This window comes from Capsicum annuum, chromosome 11 (assembly GCF_002878395.1).
Source record: "Capsicum annuum cultivar UCD-10X-F1 chromosome 11, UCD10Xv1.1, whole genome shotgun sequence".
NCBI lineage: Eukaryota > Viridiplantae > Streptophyta > Magnoliopsida > Solanales > Solanaceae > Capsicum > Capsicum annuum.
Genome location: NC_061121.1, coordinates 118,342,078 through 118,358,923, shown reverse-complemented (window position 1 = coordinate 118,358,923; position 16,846 = coordinate 118,342,078). Strand labels below are relative to the sequence as shown.

The 16,846-nt window shown below is 37.4% G+C and overlaps 1 protein-coding gene across 6 annotated transcripts in view; it reads right to left on the bottom strand.

Annotated features, from left to right (window-relative positions):
* LOC107847428 (rho GTPase-activating protein 7) overlaps positions 1-16,846 on the bottom strand; it is a 66,930-nt gene that overhangs the window by 10,118 nt on the left and 39,966 nt on the right. For 3 of the 6 annotated variants that reach the window (XM_047398924.1, XM_047398921.1, XM_016691652.2), the window contains exons 8-19: positions 16,707-16,784; positions 16,014-16,069; positions 15,848-15,917; positions 11,357-11,444; positions 7,276-7,519; positions 5,287-5,508; positions 2,406-2,729; positions 1,893-1,942; positions 1,258-1,318; positions 1,087-1,170; positions 518-631; positions 263-432 (exon numbers count right to left, since the gene is read on the bottom strand). In XM_047398924.1, coding sequence (XP_047254880.1) covers positions 263-432; positions 518-631; positions 1,087-1,170; positions 1,258-1,318; positions 1,893-1,942; positions 2,406-2,729; positions 5,287-5,508; positions 7,276-7,519; positions 11,357-11,444; positions 15,848-15,917; positions 16,014-16,069; positions 16,707-16,784 — 1,561 coding nt within the window. Of the gene's footprint in view, positions 1-262; positions 433-517; positions 632-1,086; positions 1,171-1,257; positions 1,319-1,892; positions 1,943-2,405; positions 2,730-5,286; positions 5,509-7,275; positions 7,520-11,356; positions 11,445-15,847; positions 15,918-16,013; positions 16,070-16,706; positions 16,785-16,846 lie in introns of those variants that run through there. The other 3 variants (XM_047398922.1, XM_047398923.1, XM_047398925.1) reach the window with 2 other exon arrangements.

The following is a 16,846-nucleotide window of genomic DNA, read 5'->3' as shown; positions in this document are numbered from 1 at the left end:
ATAGGACCCCCGTGAAGTTGGAGTGTGTCGTAGCAACTTTGGTCATAGTTATAGGGGTACTGGATGCTTATCTCTTTTTTTTTTTTCAATTGTGTCAATAACGTATTTAATCAAATGGAAAAGCCCATGATGAAAAATGGAAATTGTATCAAAAACTCTTCATAAATAGCAACTACATTTGTTAATGACTGCATGCAACTAAGAAGTCCTTGACATTGAAGAAATTGCACCTGAAAAAGTACAAAACTGATCCAAAACTTACAATTGAGAATTATGGTTTGGCCCATTTTGAAGCCGCTCACAAGCATCAGATAGCGAGCCATAGTGATGCTGTCGTTGCTGATGAAGTTGATGATGCAACTCAGCAACTTTCTGCTTTAATCTAGCCACATCTGCTTCTGCCAGGGCTATCTCCTCAAGCTCAGCCCTAGTCTTTAAGAAAGTCATACCTTTCAGAAGCATAACAAAATCAACCGAAACAGGAAAATTATAAACCTACCGACTCATCAATACAAACCTTGGAATCCATACCACGAGTGCCCAACAATTGTCCAGAGGACATACTCAAACCAACTTCCAGTGCAGCTCTTAGATCCCTCTCAGCTTGAAGCTGTTCTTGTAGTCTTGCAACCTTCATCAAATCATGCATGGTTTCTTAGACCATAGAAGATATATGGTATCTTGTGGAGCAAAACGTTTCATCAAAGAGAAGTGCACAATAAATCTTAAACTTCAATGAACAAATAGAAAGACAATTATACACTTTATCAAAGATAAACCCTGCTATATTATTTTATATAGTGATCAAACTATAAGATAACTTGGATCAAGTAGAAAGGACTGACATTGAATTGGAAAGGTTATGAGAAAATAATCATGAGGCTATAAATTAGAAAAGAACCAAGGTTGCAAAGAATATGGCTTTGTAGCAGTTTAGCTCAGCTACGCATGTCAATATGTAAAGATTAGTGCAGTCAGCCACTATAAATTTCACAGAGACCCTCATGGAAAGAGAAAGTCAGTATGAAAGGACACAATTATTTGTGGGCTTTTCTAGGAATTAATTTCACAGGAAATAAAGCATACATCTTGTTCAAGCGCCAAACGACGCTCATGCAAGGCTTGTTTCCGTCTCTCCAAGCTTGCCTGAAGAATTGCATTTCCTCTTGCCTAATAAAAGTTGCAAAGTTAATGGTATCACAAAATTACAAGAGATGAAATGAATTATGAGGTGCAAAAGCTACTGATATAGATTACCTCCTTTGCAATCCTATGGCACAAGTCATTTTTGGTAATCTCAAGTCTCTGTATGGCAAGCCTGTCGACAAGTTATCAAGGTCCACCTTAGAAAGGATGCCGAATTAAACAAAGGAGTGAAACAAGATTTAAACTAACTCATTAATGTTATATGGCCCAGAAGTGTGTTATCTTTCAGTGTTGCAGGTCTCCATGAGGGTTTCAATTCACAAAATGCAAATCGGACATATATACAGAAGCACGGAAAAGATTAAAGGACATCAATATTACACGGCTCTGAAACCTCACTGCAAACAATTTACATTTGCACATAAGCATTTCACCAAGAATAGCAACACTGTTTGCAACGACCCTCACCCATTCTCCCACCTTGTTATAGAACAACTCTCAGACCCAAAAGAAAGTACAATACAAAAGAAAATATATGTCTACGCTGATACCATAGAGATTTCTGTTGATATTCGAACTTCCATTATTTAAGTAAAACGAAGCAAATATTCATATTAACATCAAAGAGGCAGCATCTATCTATTCTCGGTCTTCCAAAGAATAAATCAACATATTTCAATTAAATGGAACAAGTTTCTCTAGATACCAAAGAGGGGGGAGAGAGAGAGGGAGGGAGAGAAACGTACTCTTCCTCTCCAGAGAAATCAACTGATTCCACTGATGGTGTCTTTCTAGCCTGTGTAAAAGAAACCAATCAAAATATCAGATTCGTTATGACATAAATGGGTGATGCACACAGCCCTTTTTTTTAATTTATTTCAATCTTTCTAGAAAACAAGCACACTAATTTATCAATCAATAATTTCTCTGAAGTTTGATTACCTATTTAAGGAATAGAAAGTTACTGCTTTCCCCCACGAATACAGAAGTTCCCTAATTGCAAGATCTAATTATCCAGAAGGTAACAAATAATTCTCAAAGTACAAGTCAAATTTTGAGCGTTCTAGACACAGGAGGAACCCCACAAATTTTGCATATTAATAACCTCATAAATTAAACTAATCATGTCATAGAAAGAAATCTTTATGCATCAACAATAAACAAAAGAAACTGCGATGCTACTACAACTGAAATGGAGTACAACCAACATAAAATTAAATGTTCCCAAGTGAACTCAGTCCATAAAAGCCAAAACTCACATTACTTCTCCCCCAAAAGGTTGACCTTTTGACATTAAGGTTAGAAGAAGTTAGCTTGCTGTTAGGCTTGTCTGCGCGTGAATCAGGTCCAGAGATGCCAGGAGGTGGATCCATAGATGAAAGTATTTCACCCATAGACCGCTGAGACTCACTACCAGCAAATTCACAAGGACCATCAACCTCATTTCCACATCTTTCCAACTGTTCGCTGAATGGAACATTAGAAGCTGCATGGGGCTGAATGTCTATAGTTGGTTTTAATGTCACTCCTTGTACACGAATATCCCTAGGAGACTCAACATCTGAATCATCACCGCCAAAACCCTGTGTGGCAAGTTAATGCACACCCTAAATAAATATCTGCAAAAATCTAATAAGCCCAGGGCCAGATTTTCTAGTTGCCCAAACTTCATAGATGAGATTAGCAGGAATCAGTTTTGTACGACAAAAACCATAGGAGTAACAATATCCTTTTCATATAGACTATTATATAGGTATAATATTTTCATCCATGCATGACTAAGAAAAAGCAATAGACATATCAATATTACCTTTTTGTACAGATAACAGCGATAGGAAATAGTTTGGTAAGTATATAACTTTGCTTCTCAAGGTTAGAACTTATATGAAAAAAGGGGATAGCAATAAAGGGCAGACCGGTGCACTAAGTTCCAACTATGTACGAGAACGGTGGAAAGGCCAGACAAATGGAAGGGGTTCGGATGCAGCTAAATGGATGGTGAGGATTTATAAAGCTGACCCCAACTACCTGGAGATTAAGGTACGATTGTTTTTGCTGAACATAGTGCATTTAATGCAGTCAAGATAGGAACAAATGCACACCATTTGAAAGTTCACATCCTCAACAAATTTGCAAAGTCTGCTCTGATGAAATAAGATAATTCACATCCCTTATTAAATCTAGAGCCTTGTTTTCCAAGATCTTACTGATCTAAGAAAATGTGTCAAGTCTTGTACAAAAGAATCTATAGTCTAGCTATATGTCTTTCTAAATTTTGTGATAAATTCCAAAATCTACAAAATTTTAGAAAGGCAAAGTTTGGAGACACTTCACAACTTGGGGGTGTGGGGGCATCGGTTATATGCACGGGATGACAGTGAGGGCCCAAGGGGCTAAAATCTCGTAGGAATAAGACCTTTCTAACTAAGAAATTCACCTCATGCACGCTTTACACCTCGGAATTGTTTGCTCCAGGAATGTCCCTACACACCTTACAACTAGGATTTTAGTTATATACACATCCATTAGCTTGTTTGAACCAGTTGTTTCCTATTATTACGTCTTAATTGTTACATGACCTTTTGTACATTATTATTACTATAGCCGAGATTCTATTGGAAACAGCCTCTCTCTACCTTACCTCTGAGGTAGTGGTACAGACTGCGTACACTTTACCCTCCCCAAACCCACTTTGTCGGAATATACTAGGTATATTGATGTAAAACTTTATTACTTTATCTACTTCTGATTTCATTTTATTTGAAAAATGAAGTTCAAACATTTGTAGTGCTTATGCCCCATTCCTTGAGGCTACTGCCTGCTTCATGATAGGAAAAATCCCCTTTGTGCATCTCTGCCATAACTCTACGTGAAGTACCGACAGCAGGTATAAGCAAAAACAGTGACGGAATTCAGTAGAAAGAACAATGACAAAACTAAGGCTTCTCTGATAAGTGATACCATCAGAAAAAATAAGAAGGAAATATTTCGCGAAGGAGACTTTGTTCCAGAACACATGTGAATAAGCCATTGGCAACTATAAAACAGTAATGTGATCTTAAGAATCCACTGCATTTATAGCACAAACTGACTGCTAATATATGAAGTAGTAGCCAACTCTTACATAGTTGACCAGACACATGCACCAAATGCTTCATTTATTGTGTTGTTTCGACTTCTGATTATTACAAATATAATCAAATAATGTACTGCAAATACTCCAACTAAAATATCCTAATAGGACTACACCAATAACAACATACCCAGAATAGTCCAGTAATAGCCCCACCCACAAGTGGGGTCTGGGGAGGGTGTCTGAGATGTAAGCAGACCTTACCCCTTACATTTGTGGGGTAGAGAGGCTGTTTCCGATAGATCCCTGGCTCAAGAAAATCGTTTTCAGAAAATAGGACTACTCATAGTTGAATCATTTTATCATAGTTTACTGAGTAGGGAGGAGACCTCTTACTTACTCTTTCTTATTGTTCTAGAGAACCTAGAAATATCTAATTTTGCTAGGTTAGCAACAGGAGGAGCCACACTCACAAGTCACAGCTGACAATTTGAGAAAGAGGAAGGCAATCCATGCCACTCAGTATTCTACGTGAAAGAGATTGGAAAGGATGTATTGTGGAACACAGTTAGGAATATGTTTGATATTGAATTGGTAGTGCCAGCTACTGTCTAACATTTGAGAAAGTGGCAGGTAATCCATGCCAGTTGGTGCTTTATGTGCAAGAGAATCGAAAGGATGTACTGTGGAGCACAGTATGGAATATATCAAACATTTGTAGTCAGGTTAGGCATTTACAAGGAAGAGGAGACTGGAGTATGGGACGTGGTCAGCAGCAATTATGTGGATGATCTCAAAAGAGAGGAAGAAAGGAAAAGATCTTCTGAAGGAGTTAAAAATGTTTTTAACATATTAGTGGGTCGTTGTGGGTTTCGGTAATTTTTCGAGAACCTACAAAATTTGAATAGGTGCACTTCTCAGAGAATCATATTTGTGACTAGATTCTCATTTTTGCAGACACATCATCCCCAATCAAGAAAGACGAACCACTAAGAGAAATGAAAAATGGGAACACTTTGTTTACATGTCCCAAGAAAGAAGAGGGGAAACCGGGAAAGAGCAAGAACCTTATAATCATAAAGATCACTGGCAACAGAGCCACTGCTTTCACTTAATTTTCCACTCAATACACGCTCACGATCATCGTCGGAATCTGGGTCGACCTCATTCTCTGCATCATGAAAACCGTTGTCCTTCATATCCAGATTTTCATCATCTGATGACTCTTCACTCCCACTATTTACGATTTGAGAATCTGCTGAAATAGAGCACCTATGAAGATTATCATCCTGCAAGCAAAGGCAACAAATAGCTAAGCTCAACCATAAAACGAAATTCTGCAGAAGGACATAGATAGTACAACAAACTCTAGTAAGATACAACAAGTCAACAACGAAAACATACTTTCATGAGAAAGATGAGATCCAGAACCAACAAACAAAAAAAAATGCAGAAGGGGGGAAGAGTGGTTTTGATTAGTTCTGTCTTGGACTCTCTTCCTACTTATGTGATGTCCTTATTCCCTATTCCTTCAAAAGTGGTCAAAAAACTAGGCAGACTTCGAAGGAACTTTCTCTAGCAAGGAGGCTAAGAAGGCAAGGGTTATTTCTTAGTGAAATGGAATAGTGTCATGTCGAGCAAAGATAGAGGTGGCTTGGGCATCAGAAACCTAAGTACTCAAAATAAAAGTCTTCTAATGAAGTGACTGTGGAGGTACACCAGTGAAGAAAGAACTCTTTGGAAGGAGGTGATAGTAGCAAAGTATGGTGAGTTGAACCCCTGGTGCACAGAGGCAGTCACATTGCCATATGGACGGGGAGTGTGGAGAACTATCAGAAATTTGTGGAGTTGCATGGAAGAAAATGTGATTCTCAAAATGGGAAATGGCAACAAGTTCAAGTTTTGGAAAGATGGTTGGATTGATCAAACTCCTTTGAGTGAGTTATTTCCAGACCTCTTCTCAATTAGCACCAATTCAGAAAGTAGGGTCAATGAGTGTTGGTCTGCACAAGGGTGGAATCTCTCTCTCAAATGGCTACTCAATGATTGGGAAGTAGATAGGGTGGCTCTCCTACTAGAAAAACTTCGCGCTATTTTGGCAGATGGCATCAAATAACTGAGTTAACTCAGGTGGAGCGCTTAAGGAACTAAACTATAGACAAATGTACATTGGGAAACACAGCAAGGATGGAAAGTTCACAGTTAATAGTGCATACAAAAGAGGGATACAATAGTGACCTGGAGAAAATCACTGTCAATGGAAGACCATATGGAGAGGCTTGATTCCTACAAAAGTGAAGTGTTTCACTTGGCTAGTGATCAAAAGAGCATGTCTCAACCAAGAAGTCCTTCAAAAGAAAGAAAAGATGCTAATCCCTAGATGCTTTCTATGCAACCTAACAGGAGAGACTAATAGTCAGTCATTTATGCATTGCAAGTTTACAGCTTTGCAAGTTTACAGATCAACTCTGGGAACTCTTTCTCAACATCAGCAGTTACAGTTGGTCCATGCCTGAGCACACAGCTGACTTATATAGCAGCTGGATCAAAAGAGGAAGAAGCAAGACTAAGAAGAGGTGGTGGAAGCTGATTCAATCATGCATATGGTGGTCTATATGGATAGAAAGAAATGGAAGATGTTTTGAAAATAAATCCAATTCATTCAAAAAGTAAAATGGAATTGTTTAGAATCTTTACTTTTTTGGTGTAAACAATTGTGTATAGTGGATGTAGATGAGATTGTAGATCTAATAGGAAATCTATAATTTTGATTAGGGTGCTGTAATTCCTGAAGGTGGCCAGCATATCCTAATGCTGAAGAATAGCAATTTACCAATGTTCAAAGAAAAAACAGATGCAGAAGAGAGATGAAAGAGAACTACATTGGATAAAGATATAGAACCCATAAATAAAGGAGAAGGTGAAACAAATACATAAATAAGGAGAAAGGACAAAGAAATCAAGCCACACATTAGAAAAGATTTAAACTCTTAAACAATTTCAGAGATTTATTTTTTGGTGAACACGCTTTTGTCTTTTATTTTGGAACCACTTACATCAAAAATATTCTCATACTCCTCAAGAAGTGTCGTAATGATAGCCTGGGCATTATTGGCTGCATTAGCGGCAGCAAGAAGCTGAGCAGAGTTGTCTCCACTAACATCAAAGTCATCTTCCAACTCACATTCCCCCGCTAAAAGAGGACGTAACAGCAATGGTGCCATACAAGCAGCAACAGCAGATGGAGTCATCCGATTTTCAGATGCATGTGAAGAAATTGTATGCATCATCTTCAGAATTCTACAAGAGACGCAACTTTACATGTTAGATTGGTATACTGATGCATGCATTTGAAGAGTAAAGAGAAACAAAAAATACTTCTCTGGCTATTATATGGAAGTTCAGCTTCCTCGAATAAAAAATGTAATAAACTACTGTCTAAATATGACTGCAGTTACCATCAAACAAAGACTTTAAGAGTATCCCCATCTGTTTCCCATGACTTGATCATCTTCTTGTGTGACTCGCAATATTTCGTTATGGGTCTATAACAGCCATGGTGGTAAGGGAAATGTCTTGCATTTAGTCAGAGTACTGAGTTGAACTTAAATTGACAACCTATCAGCAGAATAACCATGAATGCGGATATGAGGGAAATTGAGCACCAAAGCAACACCAGTAAGCTAGCAATCACTTGAACGAGATACGGAGTGGGAGAGTATTTTAGAGTAAATAAACGTCGGAAACACGGGTTCTAGTTGAAACATCTGAGAACTGATAACAACTTGGCTACACATAATAAATTCTTTGTCCATCAATAAATGTAAAAAGAAAAATATAACAATCAACTAGATGTACTTCTTTCATCCTTCTGCTCTAAATACATACACATACCATCATTCCCATGCAAATTTCAATGTGAACACAGACATCATAAACTTTTCTTGGGATCAAAATTTTCATACTTGGGTATAACATCTGAGTCCGGCGCCAAAACAACACTTTCTTTCTACTTATCGTTTTCATCACTCTCTCTCTCTCTCTCTTAACACACATAAAAATTCAGAAGCTTCTAGTTTGAGAGAAACTAAAGCTTGATTGAAAATCTAAGGCAGCGGAAAGTGAGGAGCAAAGCATCACCATAAGGTCCTCCGTGATAACATTCAGGAATCACAAAGCCAGCTATCAGGTGTTTGGCTCATAGAGGAGGAGTAAAGCTTATCAGTGGTCTTTTCTATGAGGAGACTTGTGGGGTTCTCAAGATGATCTTGGAGAATGTGATTCGTGATGCTGTTACTTATACTGAGGATGCCAAGAGGAAGACTGTGACTGGTATGGATGTTGTGTATGCACTCGAGAACCAGGAGAGGTCCTTGTTGGTTTTGGGGGTTGAGGGAGAGATTTGGTTCTGATTTTTGTTTTGTCTGCGATATTCTTGCTGCCAAGAAAAGAACAATTATCTTAGTGGTTGTTAAGGGATATGGGTTTTTGTTTTGCTTTTTGTTAGGGTAATGGTTCTGTTCTAGTGTAATTAGTAAGGTTCCGGTAGGGGATAAACCTCTGTTGCAGTAATAGTTCTGGTTCTTTGTAAGGGGTTTTCATGAAATCTGGTTTCAGAACTTCTTAAATTTGTTATGAATTACAAAAAAAAAAAAACTTATCCAAAGCCAACAAACCAAAATGAGTTTCCAAAAGAATCTTATATCAAAAGGAGTTGCTCACACTACATTGTGTGAACTGTCAATAAATTTAATGAACGCTCCGTTTGCCACATTTTAAAAAAAATTACACAGTTCGCACCACAAAATGAGAACTGCCAAAACTTGTTTCTTAAAAAGAGTTCGCATCATGATTAGCAAACTGCCAAAATCTATTTTTAACTTCAATTCATTATCCTTCATTATTTTAATAATTTCACCTAGTTGAATCATGTTTTGATATCATATAAGTTCGTATACCCAGTGTTTGTTGATATCCTATCACGTAATCGCGTCACATTTTGTATTTTAACATTTTTTGGTATTCGATACGATATTCGGTATTTTATTAAAAAAATAATCAAAATACCATACCAAAATATATAATTACATATACAATTCATGTATATTATTATTTATTATAATACTAGCAAATATATAAAATAGTATTAACACAAACTAATTATTATTTAGTTGTTGAAACTTTGACTAGTATACTATCTTGATGGAAATGTCGTTTGTGTAAGATCAACAAAGGGAATTTCTTGTACTTCTTTAGAATATATCTATATGTGTAAGCTGTTAGTATGATATAATTGAGATGTTTCTTGAAAAGTCGAAGTCATAATTCTTTATTTTACGAGTATATGTAAGAGAAAGTCGAACAAACTATGATTACTAATTTACTGTACCGCAAAATACCAAAATCTAACTTTAAAATACCGAACTATACCGAATGGCAAATGCGTCTGGTATGGTCATGATGTAATATTTTTAAAAACCAAAATTACCAAATCGAAGTTTTCATTACCGACCATATCGTATCATGCCCACCCCTAGCCAAGGGATTCATATGACTTTGTCTCTCATTTTTGTAATTCTTTACTAAGTTTATTTTGTTGGTTAACTATATGCTATAATTGCCAGAGAACGCAACATTAATCTTTTAATCCATAACAAAAACAAAAATAAATAATAAGTGCAGCAGTAATAAGTGCATAGATAAGTTAGGTAAAGAATGGCTGCTCCCTCTGCCCAATTGAAGAGAAAAATCAATTTTTGCAGTTCACTAACCAGCATGCCGGCTGCTTAAAAAACGACTTTTTTTCTGGTGCGAACTGCTTAATTGTTTTTTTTATATAAATGTAGCAAACGGAGCGTCCATCAAATTATTGATAGTTAGCACAATGTGGTGTGAACAACCCCTTTTAGTATAAGATTTTTTTGGCAGCCCATTTTGGTTTTTTAACTTTGAAAAAGTGTTATTTTGGCGCCAGACTCTAATATCTTCTCATACTTTTTATACTTCAGTGTAATATCTCCCCACAAATATTTTGTGGACAAACCTCCTACAGTCAAGACATATTTCTTCCCAAAATAAGTAATAAAACAGAAAAGTATTTGTATCATTTATTCCACAGCTGCCTTGAATCGAGTTTAATGTGCTCAATTAGATTTCAATTGTATAAAGTGGTTGACAGACCAGCTATGTTGTATGGGCGAAGTCTTGGCTGGGCAAGAACTCGCACTTCCAGAAGATGAAAGTAGCGGTGGATGGGGATGTTGAGATGAATGTGTGGGCATTACTAGGAGAGATAGGATTAGGAATGAAGATATTCGGGACAAGGTGGGAGTGGCCTCTAGAGTAGACAAGATGAGGGAAGCGAGACTGAGATGGTTCAGGCCTATGAAGAGGAAATTCAGAGATGCCCCAATTAGAGGTTGGCTATGGTAGGTATGAGGAGAAGCAGCGGTAGGCCGAAGAAGTATTGAGGATAGATGATTAGACAAGACATGACACACCTGCACCTTACCGAGAGCATAACCCTACAAAGGTCAAGGATTAGGGTAGAAAGTTAGTAGGGTGTCGAGCGTTCTCTCGCTTCCATTATCCATATTGTTATTACTCTCCTAATATATTATTCTTCGATTTTATTATTACATGTTGTTTCCTTTTCTTCGGTTACATTATTATTTGTTGTTGCTACTGTTCTTTTCTCCATTATTTTTTGCATTTCTTTACTATTGTATTTCCTTGCTGCACTTGATTTTGATATGCCTTACTTGAGCCGAGGGTCTATCGGGAACAGTCTCTCGACCTTCACAAGGTAGTGGTAAGGCTGCATACACAACCCCCTCCCCAGACCCCAATTTTGGTACACTTGGTATGTTGTTGTTGTAGTTAGATTTCAGTTCCCATTGTGTTCTCCACTTCTATAATGAACTTAGTTTTTTGTCAAATCCAACCTGAGATATATAAAACTCTTTTTGTTTGAAAAGGTAAAGAAATTGCATAAGTAAACCAGAACAAAGGGTGTGGTAGTTCATCAAGAAAAAGAAGATAACAGCACCACCATAAGTGATTCCCTAAAACGTGAAGCCATAGGATCTAATCAAGAATTCCATGCAGACTAATCAATGTCATACAAAATGGATCTACCTCTGTAATAAGCGCCTGTTTGGTTCAGGAAATGTCTCATGAATGGCCGAGCGTATAGCATTAACTCGAGCTTCCTTTCTATCAATTTCTATTATGGCCAAAAGTGAAACAACAGTTAGAAAACAATTTGCTTCGACAGTTTTAAGTGAAAAATGTTGACTGATCATAAACAAGCAGTCCAATCACAAAGAAAAGAAAAGCTCCAGCAATCAAGACATGGATCGAAAGTAACTTTAACTAAAAAAGATAGATTGAATGGCAAACTCAGTAGGTATGAAATGTATGTCCATATAATCACAATCTCTAGAAGAATTCCAAAAATAATTAACTAAAATCTTACTTTGAAAAGTTTATATTATTTGACCCCAGGAAGCACAAAAATATTTTGTAGCAACTATTTTCCAGAAAAAAGAAAGTGGAAGATGGGACCTTTCTTCATTCTTGGTAAGTACGTACGATGGCAAGGCGTTGCTGCCTAAAGTTGAAACTGTTTGTTTATAGATTCTTTCACCTCTATTCTGAATTTCCACTTGAGAGGATTTTAGTCTCCTGGTTTTTTTTCTTTTCCTTTTTTCTATCTTGGGGGAATGGGGTGCGGTTAATAAGCAAATAGACACCCATATTTGCACAAAATTTAGTTACCGACTTACTGGCCCCCAATTCCCCGGGCTCATCTAGACTATGTTGCTTGGACTCTTCAAAAATGTCGACGGGTGCGTGCCGGATCCTCCAAAAATAGTGAATTTTTGAAGGATCCGACACGGGTGCGGCAACATTTTTTGAGAGTCCGAACAACTTAGCATCCAGACACCTTAACATATCCAAAACCATGATTGTCATTCACCATTGGCAGAGGTTATGTAGCAATTACATGGCTGAATTGGACAAAGTATATGGTACACATGACTTTTTTTTAGTAAGTATAAAATCCTTGTATACTAACAGTACACAAAAGTATAGAAACCTAGACCAAAAGTTGATCCACATAACTCTTAAACCAACTTAGAACCTCTCATCACAGGTGTGTCACTACTTGACAATGTACTAAAAGCTAATCGACATCTTCTCCTGAACATCTATACTATACAGCCAAATGACATGTATAATTCTCCTCTCCCTCAAATTTGTTGTCAAAACGGCTCCTCCAGCTGCCAACCACGCAAAGAAGCACATTTTTCTGTGGGCCCTGCGTATCCAAATTGGAATATGCAGGAAATCTACTCTTTTTTTTTTTTGAAGAGGGTAACTTGTATTTCATATCCAAAAAAGGCTTAGCACCATCAAGCAGGTGCAAAGGCGAAAGGTTTCAATCACAAAATTGGATAATGGGGGATCCTATGTACAACTACTAACTTACAGATTGTCAAAGAAATCTACAAAAACTACTATCTCCACCATTACATCCTGTTTACACCAAAAATAAAAAGATTGAGGCAATTCATCTTAACTTTGTGGATGGGATTGCTTTTGTTCTCAAAATGTCTGAGGTTCCTCTCTATCCATATTGTCCACCAAATACATGTTGGAATGCTCTGCCACCAGTCTTCCTCTGCCCCTCTTCTTCAAATACTCTTCCAATTCTTAGAAGTTCCAAAGTTGTTCTTGGTATTGCCCAACTCACCCCCAACGTACCAAAGAACATTTGCCACAAATTTGCAGTTATCTCACAATGCAGGAAGAGATGCTCGTTGTTTTCAGCTTCCTGCCTACACAATAGACATCTTAAGCAAATCTGAAGACCTCCCTTTTGTAGTCTCTCCTGAGTTAAACAAGCTCTCCCAACTACCAACCACACAAAGCACGCTATCCTAGTAGGAATTTTAATCTGCCAGATGAATTTCCATGGCCATACGACTGTCACACAATCTCTCCTGTTCATTTTCCAATCTACTTAATTCTTCACCAATAGTTTTTGTTTGGGTTAGGATGATTTGACTAAGAACTGTCCATTTCTCCCTGACTCCCATCTCCGCTTATCCTTACGCATAAGATATGATGTATTTTGTTTGCATAGTAGTGCCAGTAGGCCTTGGAATTAATTAATCTGTCAATCCTCCCAATTCTGTACATTCCTTCTATATATTGGATCCCACTTCACTCCCCATCATATACCCTTCGAATATGCTGCATTATCAATTTTATTTGGCTTGAAACTTTATAAATATTAGGAAGGACAATTTTTAATATGTTCTCCCTGCACTACTTGTGTCCAAAAAAACTAATCTACTTCCTGAATGTAAATGAATGTAAATATCTGTTCAACTCTTTTCATCTCTTCATGACCTTAGGGAGCATGAAACTAAAAATTATAACTACTGATAGTTAACAAAAAAGAAATAGAAAAAATAAATAAATAAATAACCGAAAAAGGGCCAAAATTATCCCTAAACTATCAAAAATGGAGCAAAAATACCTCCGTTTGGTTTTTGGCTCAAAAATACCCCACTTTAATAAAGTACCACCAAGCACACCACATGAAAAAAAATTGCCACATGTCCAGTTCCACTTCAGCATCCCATTTACGAAGACCAAAACAACCCCAAAACTATTCGAAATGGAGCAAAAATACCCCTCTGTTTGTTTGTTTGGCTCACATATACCGCTACTTTAATGGAGTACCACCTAGCATACAATGTGGAAGAAAAAATTATCACATGGTCAAGCCACATTAGCATCTCATTTAATACCTAGCCGACCCACTTAACCATCCAATTTAACATCCCATTTAATACCTAAAGAAAAAATTATCACATGGCCAAGCCACATTAGCATCTCATTTAATACCTAGCCGACCCACTTAACCATCCAATTTAACATCCCATTTAATACCTATACCTGATCCGTCTTCAAAAAATCCGACACTTCTTTGCTTAAACTCTCCCAAAAAAAAAACAATGCAGACTAGGGATTTTGAGAAAAAAGAAAGCCCTTAGTACATAGGTTGAACTCTCCCGTATTCTTATTCTTTGACATGATAAATACGGGTCAAATTTCAACCCATGTACTAAAGGCTTTCTTTTTTCTCAAAAACTCTAGTCTGCATCAAGTGAAATGAAGGGTGGATCTGTCTCTACCCGTCACTTATGAAGACGGGTTGAATGTTTTATAGAAAGGTCATGTACGCTCTTAAATAGGTTGTTAAGTTGGATGGTTAAGTGGTTCGGTTGGGTATTAAATGAGATGTTAACGTGGAGTGGCCATGTGACAAACTTTTTTTCGTGTGGTGTGCTTGGTGGCACTCCATTAAAGTGAGGAGTATCTGTGAGCCCAAAAAAAAAAACTGAGGGGTATTTTTGAGGCAAAAAACAAATGAAGGGTATTTTGCTCCAATACAGATAGTTCAGGAGTAGTTTTGGCCCTTTCAATGAGATGCTGACGTGGATTGGCCATGTGGCAATTTTTTTCACGTGGTGTACTGGGTGGCACTCCGTTATTTTTGCTCCAATTCAGATAGTTTAGGAGTAGCTTTGGCCCTTTTCCGCAAATGAGATGCTGACGTGGATTGGCCATGTGGCAATTTTTTTCACGTGGTGTGCTTGGTGGCACTCTGTTAAGGTGAGGGGTATTTTTGAGTCAAAAAACAAATGAAGGGTTATTTTTGAGCCAAAAAACAACCGGAGACTATTTTTGCTCCATTTCAGATAGTTCAAGGGTAGTTTTGATCCTTTTCCAATAAATAAATAAATAAATATAAAAAATCCTTTCTTCCTCCCCCTTCCCCTTTATTTTCTTTCTTTCTTCCCTCCTCCCATCTTTTTTGACAAAGGTAACTGGTTTTGAATATAAATCATAAGCATTAAGGCCGGTATCCAACAATTTACATCAAAGACACTACATGTCTACATCCAAACGAGTAAGATCAGAAACTATCTCTAGGTCCTATTTCATCTAATAAGGATCCTAAGAATGTCTATAATAAAAAATTGCCGTCCATATACTCAGAACTACACCACTAACCAAAAGTAAGATGCAGTTCATTTCAATCCTACGCATGGGGCTGTTATTACCCTCAAAACACCTAGAGTTTCTCTCCTTCCATATGGTCCACGATATCACTGCTGGGACAATTCTCTATCTGTCTTTGTTTGTGCTGCCACTACCCTCATTATTCCAACTTACTGGAGCCTGACCTGTTCTTTCAGGCATAGTCCACCACCCTAATTCACGTCTATGCTAAAGATAATGGTGCCTCCGACGTCTTCAAATCCTGGGTCCACCTCTGAAACATCTCATAAGCCATTAAAAACTCGCTGAGTATGGACGCCTAATTATTCCAACGTCCTTAGGGTCAGAAGAGTAAGCCAACTACTTGGGCACCTTTGCTCTATAATTATACATAGTGCAGGATAAAGCAAACAAACACAAGTATAAAAGAGACTGCAGGGAAAAACAAGAATGAGAGGTGATGATTACAATTTACAAGCAGGCAGAAAATAAGGAACTCAGAAAATGGTTGAAAAATCTCTTATAAAAGAGTGGGAATTTACTTACTGTAAGCTTCCAACAAAGCAGTGCAACAGGACGCAGGAACAGGAGAAGATGGCAGCTCACGAAGCACATGCTGCATAAATGGCGTACCAATTATATCACGATATTAAAATCAGAAATTGTGACAGAGCATCAAATGAGCAAGTTCATCAAATGTTATAACCAATACCTTGACACAATCGCCAATTACATGAGCATCCTCCTCCAGGACAAATTCAGTTTTTCCTAAGGAGATCAATTTGATGTCAGCAAGCTATGGTGAATCTATTATTTAACAGTATAATAGGACATAATCCACCAAAACAGATTCTTTCTTCATTTAAAAAAAAAAAAAAAAAAAAACTACTACCTGGAGTACATCCACAACACCAAAAGCAAGGAAAGGAAAAGAAAGGGGAAAACAGAAAAAGATAATGGTCATATGCGAGTTTCTTGTGAATAGCGCCTTTTTATCATCAGTTAACAAAAATGATAGAGGGGATGAAAGATGGGGGCATTGCATTAGAATACACGGATTGGACCAGAAATGAGACCCCTGCTTTTGTTCCAAAGCGCTACATTGATTTTTACTCAAATGCCATTGGTACTATACACTTCATCAAGGGCACTTCCGGCAGGAGCAATGCAAAACCAAGTGGGAGGAAGTAATATCATCAGCATTTTTCTAATCCAAGGAAAAATCCATAGCAATCAGAGATAACCTAGAATATAATGGAATTACGCAACCAAAATGCATTCCAGATCTGAAATTTACTTTGATTCCTTGAAATATAGCGAAATTAGATGGAACAGATAGACAAGCCTTTCCGAAATGCAATATACACATTCAACAAATGGCATTCATTCAGTAAAGCAGATGTACCTTGTTCGTACTCGTTTACTCTCCGCTCCACTTCCTCGACATCTGCAGATTGACGCAATATACCTTCGACCTTGGTTCCTGATACGAGGTTTATAATAAGAATAATTTACAAACATAACCTGACCATTCACTAAACCCAT